The sequence below is a fragment of the Leptodactylus fuscus genome, chromosome 5 (assembly GCF_031893055.1).
Source record: "Leptodactylus fuscus isolate aLepFus1 chromosome 5, aLepFus1.hap2, whole genome shotgun sequence".
Lineage (NCBI taxonomy): Eukaryota > Metazoa > Chordata > Amphibia > Anura > Leptodactylidae > Leptodactylus > Leptodactylus fuscus.
Window position 1 is genome coordinate 136,002,761 of NC_134269.1, and position 25,733 is coordinate 136,028,493.

At 40.1% G+C, this 25,733-nt stretch overlaps 1 protein-coding gene across 1 annotated transcript in view; it reads left to right on the plus strand.

Moving 5' to 3' along the window:
- The window catches only part of PDZRN4 (PDZ domain containing ring finger 4), a 123,055-nt gene extending 97,583 nt beyond the window's left edge, over positions 1 to 25,472 (plus strand). The window contains exons 6-8 of the mRNA XM_075274234.1: positions 6,899 to 7,000; positions 19,232 to 19,348; positions 23,807 to 25,472. Of these exons, the coding sequence (XP_075130335.1) occupies positions 6,899 to 7,000; positions 19,232 to 19,348; positions 23,807 to 25,330 (1,743 nt within the window). The 3' untranslated portion in view covers positions 25,331 to 25,472. The remainder of the gene's footprint in view (positions 1 to 6,898; positions 7,001 to 19,231; positions 19,349 to 23,806) is intronic.
- The last annotated feature ends 261 nt before the right edge of the window (positions 25,473 to 25,733 follow it).

Consider the following 25,733-nt stretch of genomic DNA (forward strand, 5'->3'; position numbering starts at 1 on the left):
TCCGTGTGTGCATCTATACTATTCAACAATAGTTTTAGTTATCCCATACCATGAATGTCATAAAAAATACCACTATGTGCAAATTAGTGTATTTTGGCCACCTTTGTCCTCCCCAAATAAGCAATAAAAAGTGATCAAAAAGTTGTGCAAACCAAAAATTGGTACCAATAAAGGCTGCCTTCACACGGAGTAATGGCGGGGTCAATTTGAGCTTCTTTTTACAGGTGTAGAACTCCGAGGGTCGCGTTAACGTTGCATTCACGCGGCGTTTTTTTACTATGAGCGCATACGTGTCGTTTTTTGCTCGCGTACATACTCCGCGTTTTTTAACGGCGCGTGTACGTGAGCAAAAAACGCAGCATATGCGCTCAAAGTAAAAAAACGCCGCGTGATTGCAACGTTAGCGCGACCCTCGGAGTTCTACGCCTGTAAAAAGAAGCTCAAATTGAGCCCACCGTTACCGTGTGAAGGCAGCCAAAAACTACCATTTGCCCAGAAAAAAAGAGCCCTAAAGTTATAGATGTAAAAATATGGTGAGCCCAAGTAATATGTTTATTTCTTAAAGGAAATGTTGTTTTATTTAGTAAAATCGGTAAAACATAAATAGTGTGTTTGCCATCGTAACGACCCACAGGACAAAGTTGTCATTTTTCATTAAGAGTTAAAGCTTTTGCATCTCAGTGCAAAAAGTATAACATATCTCCCCACCAATGATGTGCTGTTTTTGAGAATGGTGTTATCTCATGACATTGAACCTTTGGGCCACCTGGGCCTTTGTGCAATGGACATGCTCTCACCCCCTATAGCTATGTCCCTGTGTTTTTGGTACTGCATATGGCAAGGAAGTCTACGGAAATTTGGATTGTTCCTGATGCTGTAATCTATAATTGTACTTCTATGAAAATAAAAGAAATCATTCTAATAACAGTATTAGAGCACTGGTGTTGTAAGATATCATCTTACATTATGTTATGTCAAACATTTTCTAATTTATTTGTGTTTATGGAGCGTGTGTAGACATAAACAATCACAAACTACATCCATTGAAATATGACTGATACATTCTAACTCATGATGGCATCAGAATCACTGATTTTTGGAGGGCAATGGCATTTGAGAAATATCTGTCTTTTCTGATCTTAAATTATAAGGCATTAGATTTTAGTGTCCAGATATACTTATCCATCTGCTTGTGTGGCCTGGGAAGTGAAAATCTAGTCTGCTGAGGAAGGATAGCATCTCTTGAAACATGTATGCTTACAGACAAGGCTGTGATGGGGTGATAGGAGCAGAGGTACTATCATTACTCATTTCGGCAGGAGCTAACAGCACAAAGATCACATATCACATTCATTTACCGCATGTCTAGAAAAAAAACCATTGCTTTTTCTTTTAGCTTTTTCTATCTTCTCTTCTTTTTTTTTTTTTTTTAAAACCTGTAAGACTTATTCATTTTTCCTCTTGAGCCTTGCTCTGAAATAAAAGTGATTTCCACTGTACATTAAAAGATCAAAAGATAAGCCTCTTAAATTCATTAAGTGATAGATTCAGTGAAATAATCAAAACCTTCTAGCTTATTTTATAAGCATGTATTATAAAAGGAGTTTGTCATTGGGAAATTTGATATCAGACCATCCACAGGGTGTTGTAGGGGCCATTATGATGACACCTTAATACCTATACATTGTCCAGCAGATGCACCCCTACACACTTTAATGGCAGTTTCTTCCTAGTCTAGAGCTATGATATTGCTTGTTCCATTCCCTCTCATGTACTTAGTATTTCCTTATTATATTTATAAAAACTGTTTGCTTTTTTCAAAAAATAGTCCATTAATTGAATTATCTAAAGATACTGTAGCGGACTGGAGCGGAGGCCCGCTGCAGCAAGTCAATACGGTCGACTCAATTACCGTATTGACTCGAGTGGTAATTTTACTGGTCCGCAGTAAAACACATCTGTGGGAGGCCTCTGGAACAGTGTTGCTGCCGATAGGTGGTTGGTGAGGCAGCGCTGTCTCCAGGTCCGCCTTAAGATGTTTCCAAGGCAGAGATGCTCCTGAAAAACCTTGGGGCGGTCCTGGAGGCAGCGCTGCCTCACCACTCACCTATCGCTGCTCCAGCAGCCTCCCACAGATGTCTTTCACTGCGGACCAGTCATGTGACATTTTCAATTACCGTATTGACACGAGTATAAACCGAGGCGCAGTTTTTCAGCACAAAAACTGGGCTTAAAAACTTGGCTTATACTCGAGTATATATATGGTACTAATATCAAAAGCTATTTCATTCAAAAACATCTTAACAGGCCAATTGTATGTTTACATAGGAGCCCTTCTTTGATATCACCTTTATAATTCTTGCATCCATTGAACTTGTGAGTTTTTGGATAGTGTCTGCTTGAATTTCTTTGCTGGTTGTCAGAATAGCATGCCACAGTTTCTGTTTTAATGTGAACTGCCTCCCACCCTCATAGATCTTTTGCTTGAGAATATTCGGAAGGTTCTCAATAGGGTTAAGGTCAGGTGATGATGGGAACATAACATGAGTTTCTCTGATTTAATGCCTATAGAAAGAAATCAATCGGTCAGAAACTCTATATACTTTGCAGAGGTCATTTTCACACCTTCAGGGTCTTTAAAGAGGCCTGCCAGCTCTTTCCCCATGATTCTTGCCCAAAACAGGACTCTGACATCTCCTTGCTGATGTTGCAGCCTTGTTGGGACATGGTCGCCATCTACCAACCATCCACTACTCTGTCCATCTGAGCCATCCATTGTTGTGCTGCGTACATAAATAAAGACTGTTTCAAAATTAGTCTTCATATATGTCTGGGCCCATTGAAACCATTTATGCTTGTGAGCACTGTTTAGGGGTGTTGAATAGTAGGTTTATGTACAACTGCAAGCATCTGGAGGTTCCTACTACTTGAGGTTCATGGGACACCAGAGACAACAGCTAAAGAATATGTCCGGCAGAAACTTCCTTCATTGTGCCTTTATCTGCACAAGCTGTCACAGTATGATGATCATGCTTTCGTTTTCATGATATATTTAATGTTTTCATACTTTGTCCAAGGCATTGCACTATTTGATGCTTTTTGGCAGCAGAGAGATCCCTTGTTTTTCCCACATTGCTCTGCTTAATACTGTGTAATGTCCTCCTTATGCTAAGGCTTCATGTAGCTGGCCGTAGCAAAAAAGCACTGCAGGAAAAATTGCGGCAGCAACACATCATGATTTTTTCCCAGAGCGCTTTTCTCCGAAAGTCCACAGAGGTTTCTTCTGCAGGATTTCTGTTTCAATTATACCTACAGGGACACCGCTGCGCTTCCCAGGTATAATTGACATTCTGCAATTTTCAAAAGTGCAATAGTTTTGGAGATTGCAGCATGTCCGCAGTGGATATTTTGTTGCAAGGTTTGGATAGGATTTGCTGGAATCTCATCCACCTTTCAGTGACTGTAAAATACTGTGTTTTTTTCCCGCAGCATTTCCACCACAGCCAAACCGCGTTATTTACACTACATGGGGCCCCAGTCTTAAGTAGGTTTCCTTTAATTTAGCTCACCCAGCAAATTAATTATAATAGGTGATTGAGATTGATTTCAGTGATCAAAGAGCCCTGAGACACAAGACCATCCATGAGTTTAATTGAAAAACAAAAAAATTACATCTTTATGACACTTCTGTCAAATCTGATTTACATGACAATTTGGAATGCGGTGTACACTGATGTGACTATAGGGATTGCAGGTGCCTCAGCTGCAACTGATCCAGAAGCCAAAGGGGTCCACAGGTCATTGCTACATGACCTGATGTACATGAACTGATGACTTGTTTAAATGGGTTCTCCCATCTTAGAGTTTGAGCCAGGCTGTATGCACTTCCTGTATTTCTCCTCCACCCCATTCCCCTCCTTCTGAACGGGACACATAACACTTCTGCAGGTCAGATAATCTGCAGATTCTTGTACAGAATAGACTCAGCGTTATGTGTGTGTTTACATAGAGAGATAACAGACTCTGCTTTATCAGCAAAACTGCAATTAGCTGAAGTGACATCACTTGTCCTATCTCCCAGGTCCGTGGTTATAGCAATGCAGTGTAAACAGTGTGAGGAATAAAGTCACATACCAGGTAAACAAAGCAGAATTTCTAAAGCAATATATTTAGGAAAGGCTTCAATTTATTTAAGCTAACAGTATAGATAGGATCCTTGAGATGGGACAACCACTTTAAGGGTCCATTTGATGCTGAATTTCAGTGCTGAAAAAAAAGGCTCCCATAGACTTCAATAGGTTCCTTTTTCTGCTAGCAGAACTGAAATTCTGCTAGCAGAAAAAGGAACACATTGAAGTCAATGGGAGGCTTTTTTTTTCAGCGCTGAAATTCAGCACCAAATTCAGCGCCATTTTCCTCTGTGAAAATGGACCCTAAGGGCTAGTTCACACGTGAACTGCCCGCGCGGGTTTTGACACAGAGAGAGACGCGGCGAGCCGCGTCTCTCTCTTGTCAAAACCCGCCCGCCGCGACCATCGCTGTCGCGGCTTAACCCTCTGCTGTCGGCTCAAATGAATGAGCCGACATAGGAGGGAGCTGCGGGGGGCGGAAGCCGCGCGACTGAGACAGCGCGGCTTCCGCCTGAAGAAAGGACATGTCCTTTCTTTTCTCCGCTAGCAGCAGCTCGCCGCTAGCGGAGAACAGAAGCCCGGCGGTCTCCATAGACCATCATTATAAGGGGAGGTTTTGGACGCGAAATCCGCTGTCAAAAACCTCCCCTTATACTCACGTGTGAACTAGCCCTAACTTTGCTATGTTACATTAAATTATCAAAAATCATTCAATTGGAAAATAACTAATCTCAGTTAATTTACTCAGAGTGATCATCACTGTTATATTGAGGTATGGCTGGCACTATAGTATGATCATTGTTGCCAGTTGTTACACGGTAAGTGAAAGTTCCACTTTATTTTCCACCAATCCAACTATGATATAGAAAAAAAAAACAACTGAAAAGTAATACCTAATTCAAATTTCAAAATTTTGGATAATGAACCCACATGCCAATATATAAAGAATTTGACATATACAATATAAATCTAATAAATATAAATGATTAGCTGAAATGTTAAAACAAATTTATATATACACATTGTTAGGTAATACTATGTGCAAATATCTATAACCCAGCTAGTGAGAAACATAAGAAAATTGAATTCCTGATCTAAGATAAGACCCTAGATAACACCAAGACTGAAAAAGACAGTAATCTATTATGGGTAAAGGAAATACAACAATATACAATTCTAATTTACCCATCTTCATCTTTCACTGGATTCTTATTCTAAAGCAGGGGTAGGGAACCTTTGGCTCTCCAGCTGCTGTGAAACTACAACTCCCAGCATGCTCCATTCACTTCCATGGGAGTTCCCAGAACAGCAGAGCCAGTATGCATGCTGGGAGTTGTAGTTTTGCAACAGCTGGAGAGCCGTACGTTCCCTACCCCTGTTCTAAAGGCTGTGATCATATATATGTGTTGGAGACTGTGTTTGTTTTATCCCCTAAAACTGAGGTTCCCAATGGAAACCTAATATTCTTCATTAAAGTCAAAGGAGTCTCTTGGCCTCTATTTCTATTCAATTCGAATGGATACAGTGCTTCATGTATGTTGGTTCTATTCCTATTATAGAGCAGACTAAATACTCTTGAAGATGTGAATTAAAGTTTGGAGTTACTTATGAGGTTGGAAAACTCCTATAACTAAACCAACCATTTTGTTTTATATTCATTGAATAATGGAAAGAGGTTCTTTAACGCCAAAGATGTAACAGAATTGCAATGAAAGCGAGAATACCATTGACGGGAAAACTTTTAAAATGGATGGTCCTTATATCAAATAGGCTGTAATTATGAAAAACTATGCAGGTAGGAGACCCCTCCCCACCCCCCAAAATAAAAGAGACTATATGTTTTCAGCTAAACTCCTGGGACTTCATTATTATAATTGGACATCTTTCTCTGTTAAACAGATCTCTGATATTTCATCATGTGTTGCATGTATGATTCACTGAGCTTTTTTGCCATGAATTATTATGGTAATGCTCTACTAAAACAAATGCAGCTAGCTCGGTGGAAGTTATAGAGATGTAAATTGCTTCATTCTCCCCCATTCATAAAATAAAAATATAGTTATTAAAATAATTAACTACTTTAATTACTGAGAAATGTCTTTTTATATGTTAATAAATTTTACCGAAGGTAAAGCTAATGTTACAGTCAACTAATTATTTTTGTGTAATTTCAATACCTAGTCATAAGTCCTTGTAAGCCGCAACAGTTACATTTGGGAAATAAATGACTTGTTTATATGTTGTGCTTTGTTCTGTATTGAAGATGTTCTACAGGATGGTAGAATGATAAAGCTGAATTGCAATCAACATTGGCTGTTAAGCATTGCCTGGTGAGAGATAATAGTGTCGCTCTCTAATTGGCTCTGTGCAAGTCTCTCTAGTATGACTGATTTTAGCTGTTGTGCTGCCATTCTTCCTTCTACCGGCACTATTATCTCAGAGTGACACTTCCATTACTCTGAGCGGAGAAAGATGAACGTCACCTGTCAGCGGCTGGTTAATTGTGTTGCTAGATGTATGTTACCGGGGCGCAACTCGGACGTTTATGAACATAACTGCTTCCTCTGATATTCACCATTCTTCACCGATCAATACTGTTCTTATAGTAAGTGCATAATTGAGTGAAGGCATTTACTACCAAGAGCTGCCGATGAACCCAGGACATGAGATTTTTTCCCGCGCTGTCACAAATAAAAGGGTATTTACTTTTATGCTATGCCGGATTCTAAAAAATAGAAATTAATTTACAGGTTTCATTCTTTTCCTAGATAAATGGTCAAGATATCCAGAACAGAGAGGAGGCAGTGGCTTTACTTTCCAATGATGAATGTAGGAAAATTGTTCTCCTGGTTGCAAGGCCAGATTTACCGGTTAGTAAAGACTTATGAGTACATACTGATGTTCTCTGAATGATTTCTTACTCTGTGTTGACCTTTTTTGTGTCAATGCTCTTCAAATATTGTTCTGGTTTAATTTGGAAATCCATCGTTCAGCGAAAAGAACAGTTTTGGTCCAAATAACATATCAATCCAATCTTTATAATAAGGCAAAATAAAAACACATTGTGTAGCAAAATGAAAATGTCAGATCACAAATGCTGAACGATAAAAAATAATGTATGACTTCGGGTCGGGAAAGCTTAGTACTTTTGTCATGTACTGTATAACCGCCATTACAGATTAGTAATAAACCAACTGCATGGAAATAATAATTAGAGAAAAGATCAAATGCAAAAAGGTGAAAATTTAAGATCTTTTATGGCTTAAAGTGTCAGATGGCTTCAAAGAATTTTGTGCTTATTTTAAACATAGAAAGTTCTCTATATGATTACAAGTCTATGTCTGTAGTATGTAGGAAAGTATTTGTAATTTAGAAGGTCATTTGTTATGCATAGCACAAAATATGGTGGTCCAAGATCTTAATTTAGCAAGTTCATTGCTTGAAATGTTATAAAATATAGAGGACTTCTGAAGGGGTTTGTGAGAGAGTGAAGGGTGTGGTCTGGGAGGACACGTATATTCCAGCCAGGCACCTAAAGGGTGTTTGGTAAAGGCCCACACCAGGGAAGTCAGCTGCATAATCAAGGCCTGATATTAGTCTGTGTGTGAAGACTAGGAGTGTGGCACTGACAGAGCTGACCTGTCCAGACCAAACTTACAAAGCAGGTACTGTGCACCACCCACTGTTGTTGCCAAGGTGGGAGTCTGGTAGCCAGCCTCCTGTATAGACAGGTAAAAGTTGTCTTATGTTTAGTTAGTTCTCAGCCGAGAAGGTTTTTTTGTTTTTGTTTATTTGTGCCTTTGCCAAGGCAGTGAATACACTGCAAGTGAATAAAGCCTGAACTTGTATGCAATCCAGTGACTGTGTCCCTGTTTCCTGCACTGCTACAAGCATCTACCTGAGCGATTCCCCACAGGGTTGTATTCAACATTTGTCCATATGTTCTGTTAGTGCATAGATAAGTCATAGAAAAGAATAGCAACTCAGGATTCTCTCTATTGGAAAGCACAAGAACCAATATGCAAGAACAGTATCTAGACTTCTGGTCTGATCTCATCACAGAGTCTTTGGAGTATGACAGAAAACTGTAATAACCAAGAAGAAATCCAGACAAACACATAGAGACACCTAAACTACTTGCAGATGTCGTCCTTGGCTAGATTCAAACCCAGGACTCCAGCACTGCAAAGCACCAGTGTTTACACTGCTCCATCTTCTGTTTGTTTATCCATCTATATCACCCGGTACCTGTATTATATAAAACACAGGTTGGGAAAGAAGAATTACTCTATTTCTCAAACTAAAGACTGCACTTCAGGACATAGACTGGGCGCATTGTCAGACAATGATACACATGTTATGCGGGAGAAATTGAAATCTACTTTATGCATATAGTAAAATGTATTCCTATATGGAACAGGTATAAAGGTCTTAAATTAAAGCCCCCATGGCTTCCAGCTTCAGTTAAAAGGACAGTAGACAATAAAAAAAGGCCATTTAAAAAATATAAATCTGAAGGGTCAAAGCTCTTAATAAAATCTGTGAGGCTGGGTTTACACTGCTGAAGAATTGCAATGTGCAGCACATGTTACTATGCATCTCCCCCGTATGCTAATATCCATTACATAGAAAACCTCTGGTGCATTGGCGAAATAGTAATGTGCTACTCATTACTGCAAATAAAAGGGCTCCATAAACCCACAAAACAAAAAATGGAGATAGGTAGGTAACTATCAGGGACGTATTTAACCCCTTAACGACCGGCCCATAGGGAATCTACGTCGGCACTTGCAGGTCCTTCCTGACTGCCCTATAGGAAAACTACGTCGGGCAGTCAGGGAAGGATTCCCTGTAAGTGCCGACATAATTGGATGGGATTTTAGCTGTATCTAACAGCTAAGACCCCATTCCATAACCCCTCATCGGAGGGGTCTCCGATCGGGGGGTTTTAACCCCTTCAGTTCCGTGATCAAACATGATCACGGAACTGAAGCGGTTCCGTGACAGTGCCGGCGGTATCGGCACCCCCCGCGGCGAGATCGGAGGGTGCCGATATACAAAACATGCAGTCTGGGGTCTGGCCAGTGACCCCAGACTGCTAAAGACCCCCAATACCTGGTTGATCCTGCCCGGGGTAAGAGGAAGTCAGACGCAGGCAGCCCCTGCGACTGACTTCCTCTAGACGCTGCAAGACACTGACAGCTGTGTCCTGCAGCGTCTGATAGAGAATTAGTGATGCTTTTATCAAAGCATCACTAATCCAAGTGTCCTAAAGGGACACATGAAAAAGTAAGAGAAAAAAAGTGAAAAATAAATAAAGTGTCTGATAAAAATGAATAAACTTATAAAGCCCCAAAATTCCCTTTTTTCTATAGAAAATGAATTATATTAAAAAAAAACCCTAAAAGTTAATAAAAACAATACATATTTGGTATCGTCGCGTCCGTAACAATCTGAACAATAAAACTGCAACAATATTTAATGCATACGGTGATCGTCGGAAAAAAAAACCGGAAAAAACCCGCCGGAAGTAGTGATTTTTCGCCATCTCACCTTACAAAATATGCTATAAAAAGTGATCAAAAAGTCATAATCACCGCACAACAGTACCAATAAAAAGCGCACATTGTCCCGCAAAAAATAAGCCCTCAACCAACACTGTCAACCAAAAAATAAAAATGTTACGCCTCTCAGAAGATGGTGATACAAAAAACGTTGATTTATGTCCCTAAATGTGTTTTTATTCTACAGAATTAGTATTGCATTAAAAAATAACATAAATGAGGTATCGCTGTAACCGTACCGACCCGCAGAATAAAGGTCACATGTTACTTATACTGTACGCTGCATGGCGAAAAATTTAAAAGGTAGAATGCAATGCCAGAATTGATTTTTCTTTAGAAAATCCAGCAAAAAAAGAGTTAATAAAATGTATTCAATAAGTTGTAGGCACCCAAAAATGGTGTCATTACAAAATGCATCTCATCCCGCAAACAACAAGCCCTTATATGGCCATGTCACCAGAAAAATAAAGAAAATATAGCATCTCACAATGTGAAGACAAACAACCCCAAAATCGCCAAAATCATTAGAACACAACTGGCTGCGGCAGGAAGGGAATATATAAGCTGTGCGAGCGAATATCAGGGGACTCCCCAGATTTACAGCTTGTGAGGGAACAGACACCAGAAGTGACCCCCAAAGTGACCCCCAGTTTGACTCCACCAATCATAGGAGCTACTGGGACATAGTAGGGAATTTGGTGTCCCCAATGTCCTCCGCACAGCTTATATATTCCCTCTTTGCCATCCGCTGTGCAGTCACGTCTGGGATACTAATACTCACTACACCCCCTGATAAATTCTTTGAGGGGTGCAGTTTTCAAAATGGGGTCACTCCTTTGGGGAATCCACTTTTCTGGTACCTTACAGGCTCTACAAACATGACATGGCGTCCAGATACCAAACATCTGAATCTGTGCTCCAAAAGCCGCATCGCGCTCCTTCCCTTCTGCGCCCTGCTGTGTACCCCAACTGCAGATTATGCCCCATGTATGACACATGTATGACACTGGTGTACCCAGGATAACGAACGTAATGTCATATGTGGGTATATACTGATATTAGGGCACAGCCGGACACAGAAGGGAAGAACGGTTATTGGGTTTTTGGAGCACAGACGGTTTGGTTTTTGGATGCCATGACACTTTTGCAGAGCTGAAGCGCCAGTAAAGTGGAATCCCCTGATATGAGACCTTATTTTGGAAACTACACCCCTGAAGGATTCATCCAGGGGTAGACAGCATTTTAACCCCCAAATGTTGCTATAACTTATTATCCATAAATGAATACGCGGCTGATTGTGAAAGGTGAAAATGACCATTTTTCCAGGAATCCGTCATTTCAGTGCATAATATGTTGTGCCCACCTTGTATCAGAGATGAACGCTCTGAAAGCTGTTGTGCCCGGGATACCCGCTTAACAGTGTTTGGAGTGTCTCTGCTGACATAAGTCAGGCACAACATATCAGATACTGAAATGGCGAATCTCTGGAAAACTTCATTTTTAACTTCTCATTATCAGCCGCAATTTCATTTCTGGAAACCAAATAAATGCAACACTCAAGGGTTAAAAATTCTCGCTACACCACTTGATAAATCCCATCAGTAGGCTAGTGTCCAAAATGGCGTGACATGTCTGCGGATTCCACTTTATTGGCAATTCAGGGGCTTTGCAAAAGTGACATCCAAAAACCAAACTGTGCGCCAAAAACCAAAATAGCGCTCCTTCCCTTCTGTGCCCGGCTATACCCAAACAGCTGATTCTACCCACACATGGCATTAAGTCCGTTATCCAGGGTACACCAGTGTCATACATGTGGGCATACACCGCCATTTGGGTACACAGCAGGGCGCAGATGTGAAGGAGCGCTATGTGCTTTTGGAGTGCAGATTTAGATTGTTGGTGTTTGGACACCATGTCATATTTGCCGAGACCCTAAAATTTCCCCTACAAAATAGGGTCACTTCTTGGCGAATTCCAGTTTACTGTCACCTCCAGGGCTCTGAAAAAACAACATGGCGCCCCAAAAGTCCCTCTAACTCTGTACCCCAATAGCTAAAATGCGCAGTGCTCCTTCCCTTCTGCGCCCTGCTGTGTGCCCAAGCAGCAGTTTACACCCACATATATAATTTTCTGCCCCTCGGGATGGCCCCTTAATAGTTTTAGGAGTGCAGGTCTCTGACAACACAAAGTGGGTGCAACGTATTGGGCACCGAGATGGCAGATTTCTTTAAAAATTTCAATTTTCATTCTGTACATTAATTTTTGGGAAGCATTTTTAGGCTCAAAATGATAATACCCCTTGATACATTCCTTGATGGGTGTAGTTTTTAAAATGGGGTCACATCTGAGGACTTTCCATTGTATTGGTACTTTAGGGGCTCTGCAGATACGACATGGCACCTGAAAACTATTCCAGCAATATCTGCCCTCCAAAAGCCAAATAGCGCTCTTCCCATTCTAAGCCCCACCATGTCCCCATACATCAGATTATGGCCACATATGGGATATTGCCGTGTTCAGGAGAAATTGTGTAACAAACTGTGGGGGCATTTTCTCTTTTAACCCCTTGTGAAAATGAAAACTTTGGGGATAAAGGGACATTTTAGTAATTTTTAACCTACACATCCCAAGGTTAGTAAAATCTGTGAAACGGCTATAGGGTCAAAATGCTCACTATACCCCTCAATGAATACCTTAAGGGGTCTAGTTTATAAAATGGGGTCATTTATGGGGGTTTTCAATTGTTTTGGTAACTCAAATCTTGTTTGAATGTGCAATGGGCCTGAAATATCTGCAAGCAAAATTTGTGTCTTGAAATCCAGTTGGTGCTCCCTTCTTTTTGGGCCCTGCCGTGCATCCGTACATAGGATTAAGGCCACAAAGTGTACATTTTTGAACACGGGAGAAATGGGGCCATCTATTTTGGGGTGTTTTTCTTAATTTTCATGCCTTGTGTGCAAAAAAACTGCCTTTAAAATGACTCTTTTGTGTAAAAAATATGAGAATTTTTTGTTTGACGCAAATTCTTTTAAAACCTATGGGGTCAAAATACTCACTATACCCCTCAATGAATACCTCAAGGGGTCTAGTTTATAAAATGGTGTCATTTATGGGGGTTTTCAATTATTTTGGTAACTCAAATCTTGTTTGAATGCGCAATGGGCCTGAAACATTTAGAAGCAAAAATTGTGTCTTGAAATCCAGTTGGTGCTCCCTTCTTTTTGGGCCCTACCGTGCGTCCGTACATAGGATTAAGGCCACAAAGTGTACATTTTTGAACACAGGAGAAATGGGGTCATCTATTTTGGGGTGTTTTTCTTCATTTTCATGTGTTATGTGCAAAAAAACTGCCTATAAAATGACACTTGTGTAAAAAATATGATTTTTTTTTTTGTTTGACGCAAATTTTCTCAAAACTTATGGCGTCAAAGTACTCTCTATACCCCTCAATGAATACCCTAAGGGGTCTAGTTTATAAAATGGGGTCATTTATGGGGGTTTTCAATTGCTTTGGTAACTCAAATCTTGTTTGAATGTGCAATGGGCCTAAAATATCTGCAAGCAAAATTTGTGTTTTGAAATCCAATTGGCCCTCCTTACCTCTTAGGCCCTACTATATGTGTGTACATAGGACTAAGGCCACAAAATGAACATATTTTAACACGGGAGAAGTGGGGTGATATATTTTGGGGTGTGTTTCTTCTTTTTGATGTGTTGTGTGCAAAAAAACTGGCTTTAAAATGACATATATTTGAAGAAAATGAAAATGTCATTTTTTTCATCATTTGTAATAATTCTTGCAAAACAATATTTATTTGATCAAAATACTCACTAAACCCCTCAAAGAATACCTGAAGGGGTCTAGTTTTCCAAATTGGGTCATTTAATGGGAGGTTCTGTCATTATTCCACCAATTCCTGTCTGCAAACAGAGCTTGGTACAGGAAAAAATGACAAACTCAAAATTTCCAAAATTTGCTTATAAACTTGATAAACTTGTAAATTGTCTAAGTTACTCAAATATGCTAAAATTATTTCAAATATGCTTGAAACACAAAAGGGACATTTGGAAGTATATAACTACTAACTTTTTTGCCCTGTATTATTGTGTATATGTGAGATATTGCAGCTAAAAATGGAAAACATTGAAAAATTTTCAAAATTTTCAGCATTTGCGAGTTTTTAAATAGATTTACGCAAGTTATATCAGTCTAATTTTACCTTCTCAGTAAAGTACAACATGTCACGAAAAAACAATATCAGAATCGCTTGGATGCGCTATACTGTTACAGAATTATTCACTGATAAAGTGACACAGGGCAAATTTCCAAAAATTTGGCTTGGTCATTAAGGTCCAAAATAGGCTGGTCACTAAGGGGTTAAAATTTCACTTTTATTGATATGTATTAAAAGCTATACTTAGTAGAAGACAACATAACAAAAATGTGGTATAAAATACCCCCAAATTCACAAAGGTAATGATTATGTGCAACCACCTAGCCTGTGGGGGAGTGGGACACACTCGTTTATTTACCCCACTATTGTTACACTTCTTATCTTTGTTGTGGATAATGGGATCAAGAGCAGGGCTGGAAAAACGTGTGCTATATATTTGTTATCTATAGAGTACTGGCAGGCAAATAACTCCACTGCTATAGATTTTTCCTTCCCATAAGCTGGAGCTACAGTTAGTAATTTATTTTGTTAAAGCACTGAAGCTCTCTGCTGTGCATTAAAATGCCTACAAAAGAGGACTTGTTAGAAGGCTGGTATACAGAGTAACCGGATAGTAACACCTATGTATAGGCTAAAGTGATTATCCGGGTAGAGCTGCTCTGCTGCTGATAAATCACAGGCAGCTCAGACAGCTCAATTCCCCTTGCCTGCTTAAGGGCTAAAACAATAGCCGAGATTATCTTAATCTTTGCCTGACGCGTTTCAACATACTAACACTCTCCCTGTCCGTATGAATCATCAGAGGCTTTTGTTGTGCACAGGAGATTAACTGACCACTATCTAAATCACATTAGCATCTTATGATATAACTCCGGTTCCCCCCATGGCATTGATGTTTAGCCATAGGGGGCGCGAGAAAATGCTGAGTTTAAATGTGCAAAGCCACACCCCCTAGCAGACGCTATATCCAATCAGCGTGTGCAAACCAGACCAATAGTTCTGACGGCCGGCATGTGACGTTGTGTCTTTACTGCACATGTGCAGGCGAGCATCATTCAGAAGCCGGAGGTGTGTCCTTACTCCATACGGCCGACTCCGCCCCGAGCTCCCTGCACATTCAATGACATCAGCTAGATGAGAACTGCCAGAAAGGCCATTCATAATAACTCCCCAACTCCGCCCCCCTGCAGTTCAAATACACAATTGTTACAAAGGAAATGTCTATACAGGTAAGAATATGACCTGATGAATATATAAAACACCATGACTATATGACAGAACACTGGGATCCCCTCCCAAAGGGGGACTCACTCAGCACAGCATCCTGGTACCAGCTACACGGGGATACTGCACAGGGAAAACAGATGACTACACCTCATGCATAACCCCTATCAAGAACTGTAGAACCATACTACCATAGCTGTAACCATAACTATTACCACCCTACACCACCATCCATGATCTTAAAAGGTTGTAAATAGGGTAAATCACCAAGCATAAAATCCCACATATGGAAATGGTAAACTGAACCCAAGTTTAAATAAAACAGGCAAACGAGATGCCATCATTAAGACCCCACGGTTTCACAGTCTTTAACGTAAAGGTCCATCTAGCCTCCCGCTGCAGGAGCTTTTTATCAAAATCTCCCCCCCGAGGAGATGGATGGACCAGTTCCACTCCCTGGAATTTTACAATGAACACATCTCCACCATGTTTCTCACATATATGACGTGCCAAAGGGGTGTCCTCGCCTCTAGAGATATCATTTATGTGCTCACGAATCCTTCTGCGGAACTCGCGAATGGTTTTACCCACGTATTGAGTTCCACAGGCGGAGCAGCTGGCCAGATAAATAACTCCTCGTGTCTTACAATTTATGAAATTTTTATTAGTATATTCCATATTTGTCAAATTACTCCTAAAGGTCTTGCCAGGTACGATTGATGCGCATGCCCGACAGGATCCGCAGGAAAAAGTCCCCACCAGACCCTGAGCATGCCTCCCTAGCCAGTTATCATTTACAAGGGGTGCTAGATGACTCTTCACCAATCTGTCCTTAAGGTTAGGACCCCTCCTATATGTGACAAGTGGATAGTCATTAATCTGGGGACCGATGTCTGGGTCTGATTTAATAATTTCCCAAGTGTTTTTTATAAAAACTCCATAAACCCAGTCTGAAGGGGAGAGAAAATCAACCAGAATACAGGGGCAGGGGGCCAAAGGAAGTAAAAAAAAGCCTCCAAAATTCCTTTAATACAGGGTGTCCAGAAAGTAAGTACACAAAATGAAAGGGTGGAATTTAGCCGGTATATGAAGCGTTTTTTATTCATGAACATGTGGGCGGAAATGCACCATGGTGGCGCTGCAGGTAGACGGACACAGTGCATTTCTGCAGGATGATTTGCCGGTATTGCTCAAAGATGTGCCTTTGAATATGAGGGCAAGGATGTGGCTTCAGCAGGATGAAGCACCTCCCCATTTTGGCCGCATTGTCTGTGAACACATTAACAACCGATGGCCGAATCGGTGGATCGGACGCAGCGGACCTGTGCTGTGGCCCCCTAGCTCGCCTTGATTTTTTCTTGTGGGGACGTGTCTAGTCCGTTGTGTACGCAATGCTTGTGCCAACTCGCAAAGAGCTTGTGAACCACATCCAGGCTGCATTTGTCGCAGTGAGATTCCAGCCAGGAGTCTGTGAAATGCTGCATCAATCCATCTTCCGGCATTGCAATGCTTGTAACAAGGCAGGGGGCCAGCACTTCGAGCAATTCTTGTAGTAAGTAACAGTGATTAAACGAATTTCCCATTAAAGTGCTTTCTCTTCTTCAATTCTCCTTTCACATGTTGCAACGAGGAATTGGAAACCGACATATCGGTCTACCTGCAGAGCCACATGTTCATTAATAAAAAATGCTACATACATTGGCTAAAGTCCACCCTTTCATTTTGTGTACTTACTTTCTGGACACCCTGTGTACTAACTGATGAAAAAATAACAACATCATGCAGTTATGTCACAGGCAGATATGTAAATCAGTTAAACTGTGATCTGCTTAGACGCTAACTTTTTCCACAAGAGGACATGAAAGTGATTTCCCTTTTGCATGAAAAGAATTTTAGGTAGTGACCCTATTGGTGAGAGATTGTGGCCTGCTAGACATGCCTGTACAATGCACTGGAAGACATTATACTCAGCTGACAGACTTTGCGAGCACGGACTGAGAGAAGCATAATGGTCATTTTGACAAATTGCCGCCATCTAGGCTGTTCTTACTTTGCTGTTAGGGGTTGTTGAGAGCAGTGGTTACCTGAGGGCACGCACATGATAAACAGGCTCCAGACGACTCAGACAAACAACCAGGAGAGAATTATAAGATCTGCTGACAAGCTTGAGCAGATGGCAGCTTCATTATATACTACTGTCTCTGCCCACACTATTTCCAGAATCTTACCAAAATCTTGTGGTTATGGGGGTGTCCTGACTCTTTGCTTAAAAGTGATATTGGGTTTAAAAAAAAACAAACATTCAGTTCAATGCTTGATCCTTTTGTCTCAGAAGAGATATTGTAAGCCACCATCAGAGGCGTTAAAGGGATATTCCCATGTTCCTTGCTCACCAGTCTTTGCTGCTGCAAAGACTTCTTTCTTCCTGTTTTTTTTTACGCCAATTGGTAGGCGGGGTTTCATATGCAAAGCCACACTGTCCGACTACCTCCAGTTTAGCTCCACCCCCAAATTAGTGTGTAGCTCCGCCCACCACATAGCGTGATCCTATGGGACGACTGAAGGGCCTGTGATGTCATCAAAGGTCCTATAACACTTGGATTTAGCTTATTCTATATAGAGTCGGCTACATCCTAGTGGGCTAAGGGACCAGGTTCTTCTATCCACTAGCTTTTAGCCTGCTCTATATAAGAAAGCTAAATCCTAGTGAGCAGAGGGACCAGGTCCTTTAGCCCACTAGGATTCAGACTGTTTTATATAAAAAAGCAGCAATCATTTCACCCCTCCTTTATCTGAGAGCAGAAAGCTAGGTCACATGTGTGGTGCAGACACAGGAACAGCTACAGACACAGGCTCGTTCCCATGCACTTAGCCCCCCTTCCCTCTCCCCCTGAGAGCAGGCAGCTACATCACTTGGGAAATGAGCAGATAATCCCAAGGGCCATAGAAATGCAGTGTCAACAGTGAAGTGAATAAATTAAGATAGTGGACAAACAAAGCAGTTTTGCTGAGGCAGTGTATTTAGGAAAAGTCTTAAATCCACATTAACAAGCAGTATAGATAGGATCCTTGTTATGGGACAACCCCTTTAATGGCTTACTTTGCTCTCTCTATTGAAAACATATGCAGATTCTGCCAAGCCAAGTGTGCATGTGTATTGGGCAGTTGGGTGGATGCTGTATTCAGTACACAGCTTTTGGCTAAGCCCCACGTAGCAAGCCGCAGCAAAAAAGTGTTTCCGTTGTGGCTTCCATTACACCTATAGGGAAACCACCGCCATTTCCATAGGTATAAATGACATGATGTGATTTTCAAACACACAATGGTTTTGGAAATCACAGCACATATTTTACCACAATATGTGGATGGGATTATGCCATGTGAGGCCCCAGCCTTTGATGGTGTATGGGTTAAGTGATGTGCCTAAAATCAGCTGTATGCAGTGAAGAAATCAATTATGACTTTAATAACTCAGATACAGTGGAAATATAGAGAATTTAGTGGCTCTACAACACCAATGACCTAAACACAGGAGCAGTATATTATAAAATATAATATATCTTTTCAGGATAGAATATATAGTATGCAGCATTTTCATGATTACTAATATTTTCCATAATATAAATAATAAAAACCTAAAAAATCTGATACTTTTTTGAAGTATTTTTGAGATTTGGACATAAGTATGAAATTATCTGTTGATACTAAGCCAAACTTATTTCTGGTGTAGGATTTTGAATATTTTTATCATTTCCAGCACATTTAGCTTTGAAGTGAAAATTTCGAATAATTCTGTAAATGAGTTCCATCCATGGCAACATCCTGGCACGCACCTGACACCAGAAAGAGTGCGCCGAACAAACACATTTACAACTGTTTATTGATGCATATATCTCTTACAAAATGCTACAAGATCTTACAGATTATCAACAAATTAGTCTTATTGTTTATGTGCGGGATGAAAGGCATTGGAAATGAATATGTTATCATTATTATTTTGGTGTAAAGCAAAGTATAAAAAGGTTGTATTTCAAAAGAGTCATTATGATGAAAGGAAGTGGCCAGGCGTTGCTATTAGGCCTTACACCACATTACCATGTGTTAGTACTAATGTCATATACTAATGTATTCTTTACAGCTGGATGAAGGCTGGCTTGATGATGAAAGGAATGAATTCTTGGAAGAGTTAAACATGCAAATACTGGAAGAACAACGTCATGAGGCAATGCAGTACGCAGCAAATGAAGTGCAACAGGTAGAAATGAGCTAAATGTTGTTTTCCTTCATCTAATTTGCAATACAAATGGAAAAAGACATAAGAAAATGGCCACTTCTTGCAATAGATGTTTTGCAAAGGGTGCTGTTCTCTTGTATTAGATTACAATGTCGCAATGCCCAGAGCAATCTTTATTTCAAAGTCTGTTTCCTCTGTGTACAGGATTTATCTTTCTGCCAATAACCGCATTAATATAATTTGTGCCAGACATAAAAATGATCAGCTTTGAAGCACTTAGGTGGTATCAACTAATATATACACCCTTGAAAAAAGCTCACATTTTTGCTTCTGCCAGGGTGGTTTGACTATTATAATTCAATGGCATGAACTACAGTGAATGAATAAGAATAGTCAATCAACACTGATACAGAAATAAACACCCCAGGTTAGAACTGTTAATGTAATGCTATATTGTTACTGTTCTCAGCTCAGGGACTTAGACTCATTTTAACAGATCTGTGCAGGTAAATATGTCAGTAGGAAAATCAGTATCAAACTAATGACAGTATGTTGTAGGGCGCGCTCTACACTTACCAATGATGCAATTTGTAATCCGCATTGCAGCTCCATCTTCATGAAATGCAGTTTTATTCTTATTGAAATTAGCTGAAAAGGACTTTTGGTGTGTCTTCTCCTGTTACACACTTTGCTCTAGATAACCATCTGTAACCCCACCACCCCCTTAAGTGATGCCTTCCACTTTGTCATACTTTGTCTGCAGTTAGGGGTGGTTATCTGGATAGGAAGCCCATGCAGAAGACATGCCCTTTAAGCCCTTTTCAGCTAATTTGCTTGAAAATAAAGAATAAAAAACACATTATAGGAAAGTATAGAAGCCTCTCTACAAGGTACTATCATTAGTTTGATACAGATATTCCTACTGACAGACTCACTTTAAATACATACATTTCTGAAAAGTACAACAGCCACTTGTTAAAGCTAACTAAGGATCTGTATAGATTAACCCCATAGTCACAAGACTATACACGATAATACAGTTACCTATGCTTCTAGGTGTCCCTGGCTTCCAGTGACATACTTTCCTGTATTGTAAGGCCGGGTTCACACGATGTCTTTTGGCACGTAATGTGCCACGTAGACACCGCGGGAGGTTTTGCGGTTCGTATACGCTCCCATTGTTTTCAATGGGAGCCGGTACCGTATACGCGGTGCTATTTTGCGGCCGCCGCAAAATCACAGCCGCAAAATAGCGCCGCGTATACGGTACTGGCTCCCATTGAAAACAATGGGAGCGTATACGGCCCTCAAAACCTTCCGCGGCGTCCACGTGGCACATTACGTGCCAAAAGACATCGTGTGAACCCGGCCTAATCAGTCCAGGACAGTATATTGCTGGGAGAAAGTTTAGGATCATAGATAACTACTATGCTAGGAGTCCCTCTCCCACCCTCTCTGTTAAATCCGGCAAACACGTAGACTGAGTTTCAAAGGTGAAACCCATCTGTGTGAATGTGGGGTTAATGAGCATCTATTGAATGGTTTCTCCTGCCCTTAGAGCAGGATATGACAGAGGGAGAGAAACTGAGCTCTGTGAGATATGGGAACACGTGATTATAGGATTTAGAATAGAATATCCTACATTTTATGATATATAAGTATATGATTATAGAAAAGACAATGGTGGGGTGAATATTTACTATGCCATTCTAGATAATCCATGTACTCCAGGACTTTTTGAAAATGAGAATGCCACATCATGAAGCAGGCGTATCCTCTGGTGAGGCCACACATCTGTATTGAAATCTATGCCAGCCCATAGCGACCAGAGATTTTAGGCATGATTTATACCAGAATACTGCATTACTGATCACATATGTCATGGCACCACCTATGCCATGGTCCTCTCCAAATTCCTTTTCAGGAAAGTGTCAAAGGTAGTATAAAAGAGAATAAATTCACACTTTTTGGGGAAAATCACATATTGCACAAAAATTGTGATTTTTCATGTTTTGTATATCAGGAAACTATCATAAAAGGCATAAAAATGTCCTCCAATAACAGCCTTACTTACCCTGCCTACATATGATGGCCAGCCTTCTGTTGCACACATAGATACAGGGAAAGTGGCCAATTACTGTGGGTATATGTAGATAGGTCATTTCTGCTGGGTACACCAATTAAATGGATTTCTTGAGAAATTGAAGTCCAGGTTAGAGTTAAATTATGGGCAGACTCAGCTGTAAACCTATTTATCATAAAGCTCAGTTTCTTTCCCTGTATAATATCCTGGTCTCAGATAGGACTCTAGAAATCACCTGGTTCTTTAAAGGGATTTAAACTTCTAAAAAAAACATGGTTGAAAGCAGAGACTTAAAATCACAAATAAGCCTATACGTACCTGGCGGACCATCCCTCACTTCCAGGGCTGTAAATTGGTTTTCTCTGCTGGGATGAGTTTAAATGACTGGACATTCACATGACACCAATGCAGACAGTCAATGGATTCAGCATTATATAGCTCAAGACCACTATGACTAGTGAGTGGCTACAGATATGATGTTTATTAGGGACAATACAGTGTTGCAGCCTTATACACTGATCCCTGCTGGAGGGACCAAAAACTTAGTCTCTCTTTTGCATAAATTACTTTAGAACTTGAAAATCCATCCTTAAGCCTTATTCAAAGATCTGTGTATCACATAAATCATATCAATGTGGTGTCCACATTTCACAGATACCATGCGTCCCAATGTAATACGCTGCTGTATTGTTTTCCGCTGTATTTTTAAGCTAAATTTCACTATTTGGAGCCCTAGCTTCAGCCAGGTTGCACATGACCATGTGCTAGTCACCAAACGTGAATTACGCCATCCATGTGCCTCCCCTGCAGCCCCATTCATTCAATGAATAGGAGCCGTAGAAGCATAGCTGTAAAATGGAACAGGGATAGGACCTCACACTCATGACCATGTAATTCAAGGTCATGTGCACAGGCCCACAGAAATGAATGGATCCAGTGTGCTGTCTGGGAAAAACCTGGATAGCACACTGACCTAGCACACAATCGTCTGTGAGGGGCTTAAAGTGGGTGGACAGTCTGAGCTGCAAAATATGGAGCAGCTCCTATTACTGTACGATGTTGCAGCCGTGCTCCTAGTCAATGAATGGCCAGCAGCTACACCACTATATATATATATATATATATATATATATATATATATATATATATATATAATATATAAAACTACTGTAAGCCGATGGCTGGTCAGGTAATGAAGGGGGGTGTACATCTCACCTAGACTACTAAGGTGGGTGAGATGAGAAAACTCCAGAAGGTATGTTTGTTGGTAAATGTTGAGTATTGGGCTGGATTTTTAGGAATGGCAGATAGGTTGGTAGTGGGACCTGTCATTCCACCCCCCTCCAGTCCACACTTTGGGGATGTTCTGGCAGCAACTCATCTGCAGAGAGTCTGCTCATCAAGGGAGGCTTAAGAAGCCAGCTCCAGCAGAAGACTCTGGGCAACAGAGCTTGGCTAGAGAGCAAACAGAGAGGTCATATTTTTTTGGAGCTCTGTCCTGAATGACTCAACTGGCTTTTGGTTTCTGTGATTCTAGGTGAGGTAACCTATTCTATGTTTAGTTAGAGCCTAGCCGGGTGGGTATTTATTTTTTGTATTGTTTCCTTTTGTTGCTGCACTCTATTTTTGAATGAAAATAAAACTCTACCTTTGTTTTGGACTAAAGAAAGTGGACTTGTGTTTCTATGCCACCCCACCTAGCAACCCCAGACCCTGACACTACCTACAAAGTATTGAGATTTTTTGGGAATTTTTATGGTGTTTTATGCGTTAATGGATTTTTTTTTTCCCAAAACATAGCATGCTTTGAATACCAAGTTGTTTCTGGTGTCTACAATGATTCATTGTAAACCTTGAAAAAAATTACAGGAAAATGTGATTTATAAATATAACAAAATTAGAAATGTCACCAAAAAATGCAGCCAGTAATGCTAATCGGGATTAGGATTTATCTAAGTGTTGGATACGAAATTCATGTATTTGAGATTTGCTGGAATGTAATTTCTAGACATTATACAGTATCCTCTGTCCTTGTGCACATATAGTAACAAATCTTCTTTTGCTTACATACATTTCCATTTTGATACAGAACAATGACTTAACCTTGCTAGATAGGTTCTTTAGGAAGAAGGATCTTTGACCCTTTAAAATCAGCTGTTCATGTTATCTTGTACTAACTTTCCTTCTTCATCATAAGCAGACCATTTTTATCCAAAAATACATCCTCATTGTTTACAATGCACAGATGAGGAAACCCTGCCTGTGTAAGCATTTTTGCACTAACTGTAAAATTGTAAATCCTGTATTTCTTTAAAGGCACAATTCCATGCTCTATTTAATATTGCCTATGTTGCAATTTACTAAAATGAGTTAATAAAATATTTTATTTCCTTCAGCAGAAAAAGCCAGAAGAGGAGGATGGTACAACTGACACAGCAACTTCATCATCCAATAACCATGAAAAAGACAGTGGTGTGGGTCGCACTGATGAAAGTCTACATCATGATGAGAGCTCAGAGATGGAAAATATAGTCAAAGATCACAACATTACCCATCTACAGAAAAATGCAGACTTAAGACAGAGTCAGGATACATTAGGTAGCAGTGAACTACATTGCAATGAAAGTTTGGTTTCTGGGGAATACATTGATTCTGATCTCACTGTCAATCAGGAAGAAGATTGTGACAGATTCCGGCAATTGCTAGAGCTTAAGTGCCAAATCCGGAATCGAGGAGAATATGACTTATACTATTCCAGCAGCACAATTGAATGTAGCAGATCAGAGAACGGAGTCGAGCATGAGTTACAACTTTTAAATGAAGAGCTTAGAAGTATTGAACTTGAATGCCAGAGCATTATGCAAGCACACCGTCGCCAAAACGTTAATAATCAGAGTGGAGACATTTGGGAAATTCATGATGATGAATTTTGCAATTATAATACCAGCATTGAAGTACAGAGAAGTAAAGTAGGCAATATTAGAGAACATCCAGAGAGATCTGATAAGGACAGTTCTAGTGCTTATAATACGGCAGAAAGCTGTAGAAGCACACCTCTGACAGTAGACAGGTCCCCGGATAGTTCTCTTCAAAGAATAATCAGTATTACAAACCGGAAAAATCTCCGAAGCACTATTGTTACAAACCATTTATCATCTGGACTAAGCAGCACTGAGAATACCCCATCCAAATCTAAAACCAATGAACAAAATCTTAGCTCAGAATGTCAAGGAAATATGCTAGACTGCAGTACATTCTTAGGTCATAGGAAGAAAAGCACTGAGGAAATTCCATATCTTTCTCCATATCACAGTTCACCATATAGGCTTGGAAATATACCCATCCATGCAAGACATTATCAAAGTTACATGCAACTCATCCAACAGAAATCAGCAGTGGAATATGCACAAAGTCAAATAAATCTGGTAACAATGTGTAAAGAATCACAACGGTCCACAGAGCCAAGGATGGAATGGAAAGTCAAAATAAGGAGTGATGGTACAAGATACATTACTAAAAGGCCAGTGAGGGACAAACTTCTTAAAGAGCGTGCCTTAAAAATCAAGGAGGAGAGAAGTGGAATGACCACAGACGATGACACAATGAGTGAAATGAAGATGGGACGTTATTGGAGTAAGGAGGAAAGAAAGCAGCACCTTATGAGAGCAAAAGAGCAAAGAAGAAGGAGGGAATTCATGATGCGTAGCAGGTTGGAATGTCTTAAAGAAAGTCCACAGAGTGGCAGTGAAAGCAGAAAAGAAGTTAGTATAATTGAACTGAGTCATAAAAAAATGATGAAGAAACGGAACAAAAAGATATTGGATAACTGGATGACAATCCAAGAACTCATGACACATGGAGAGAAGTCTCCTGATGGAGCGAGAGTACACAATGCCTTTTTATCAGTCACTACTGTTTGAGTATGGCTGCCAAGAAGTAGGCTACCTTTTTAGGTAGGGTGCGATTGCCTCGTTCAATGTGGCATTTTATAGATTTTGTGACTGTTTATAGTTTCTCTTTTTTAAACAAACCGATTTAACAATTTTGCATTTCCTTTTCATATATTACTACTTTCTTTACCAATATGGAATTATTTGTGAAGATATTGAATGGTTCATTTTTTTTTAATACGGAAACTTGAAGAAGCCATTTGTTTTATTAATATATCTATTGTAAGTGAAAATTTATTTCTCTAGCTTCTTTCATTTTTATACGTTCATGATCACATAAAGTAAATACCAAAATAAACTGCTTTATATACCTGGTTATTGAAATACACACAACGTTTGTAATGTACCACATCTCATCTTCTACTTCAGACAT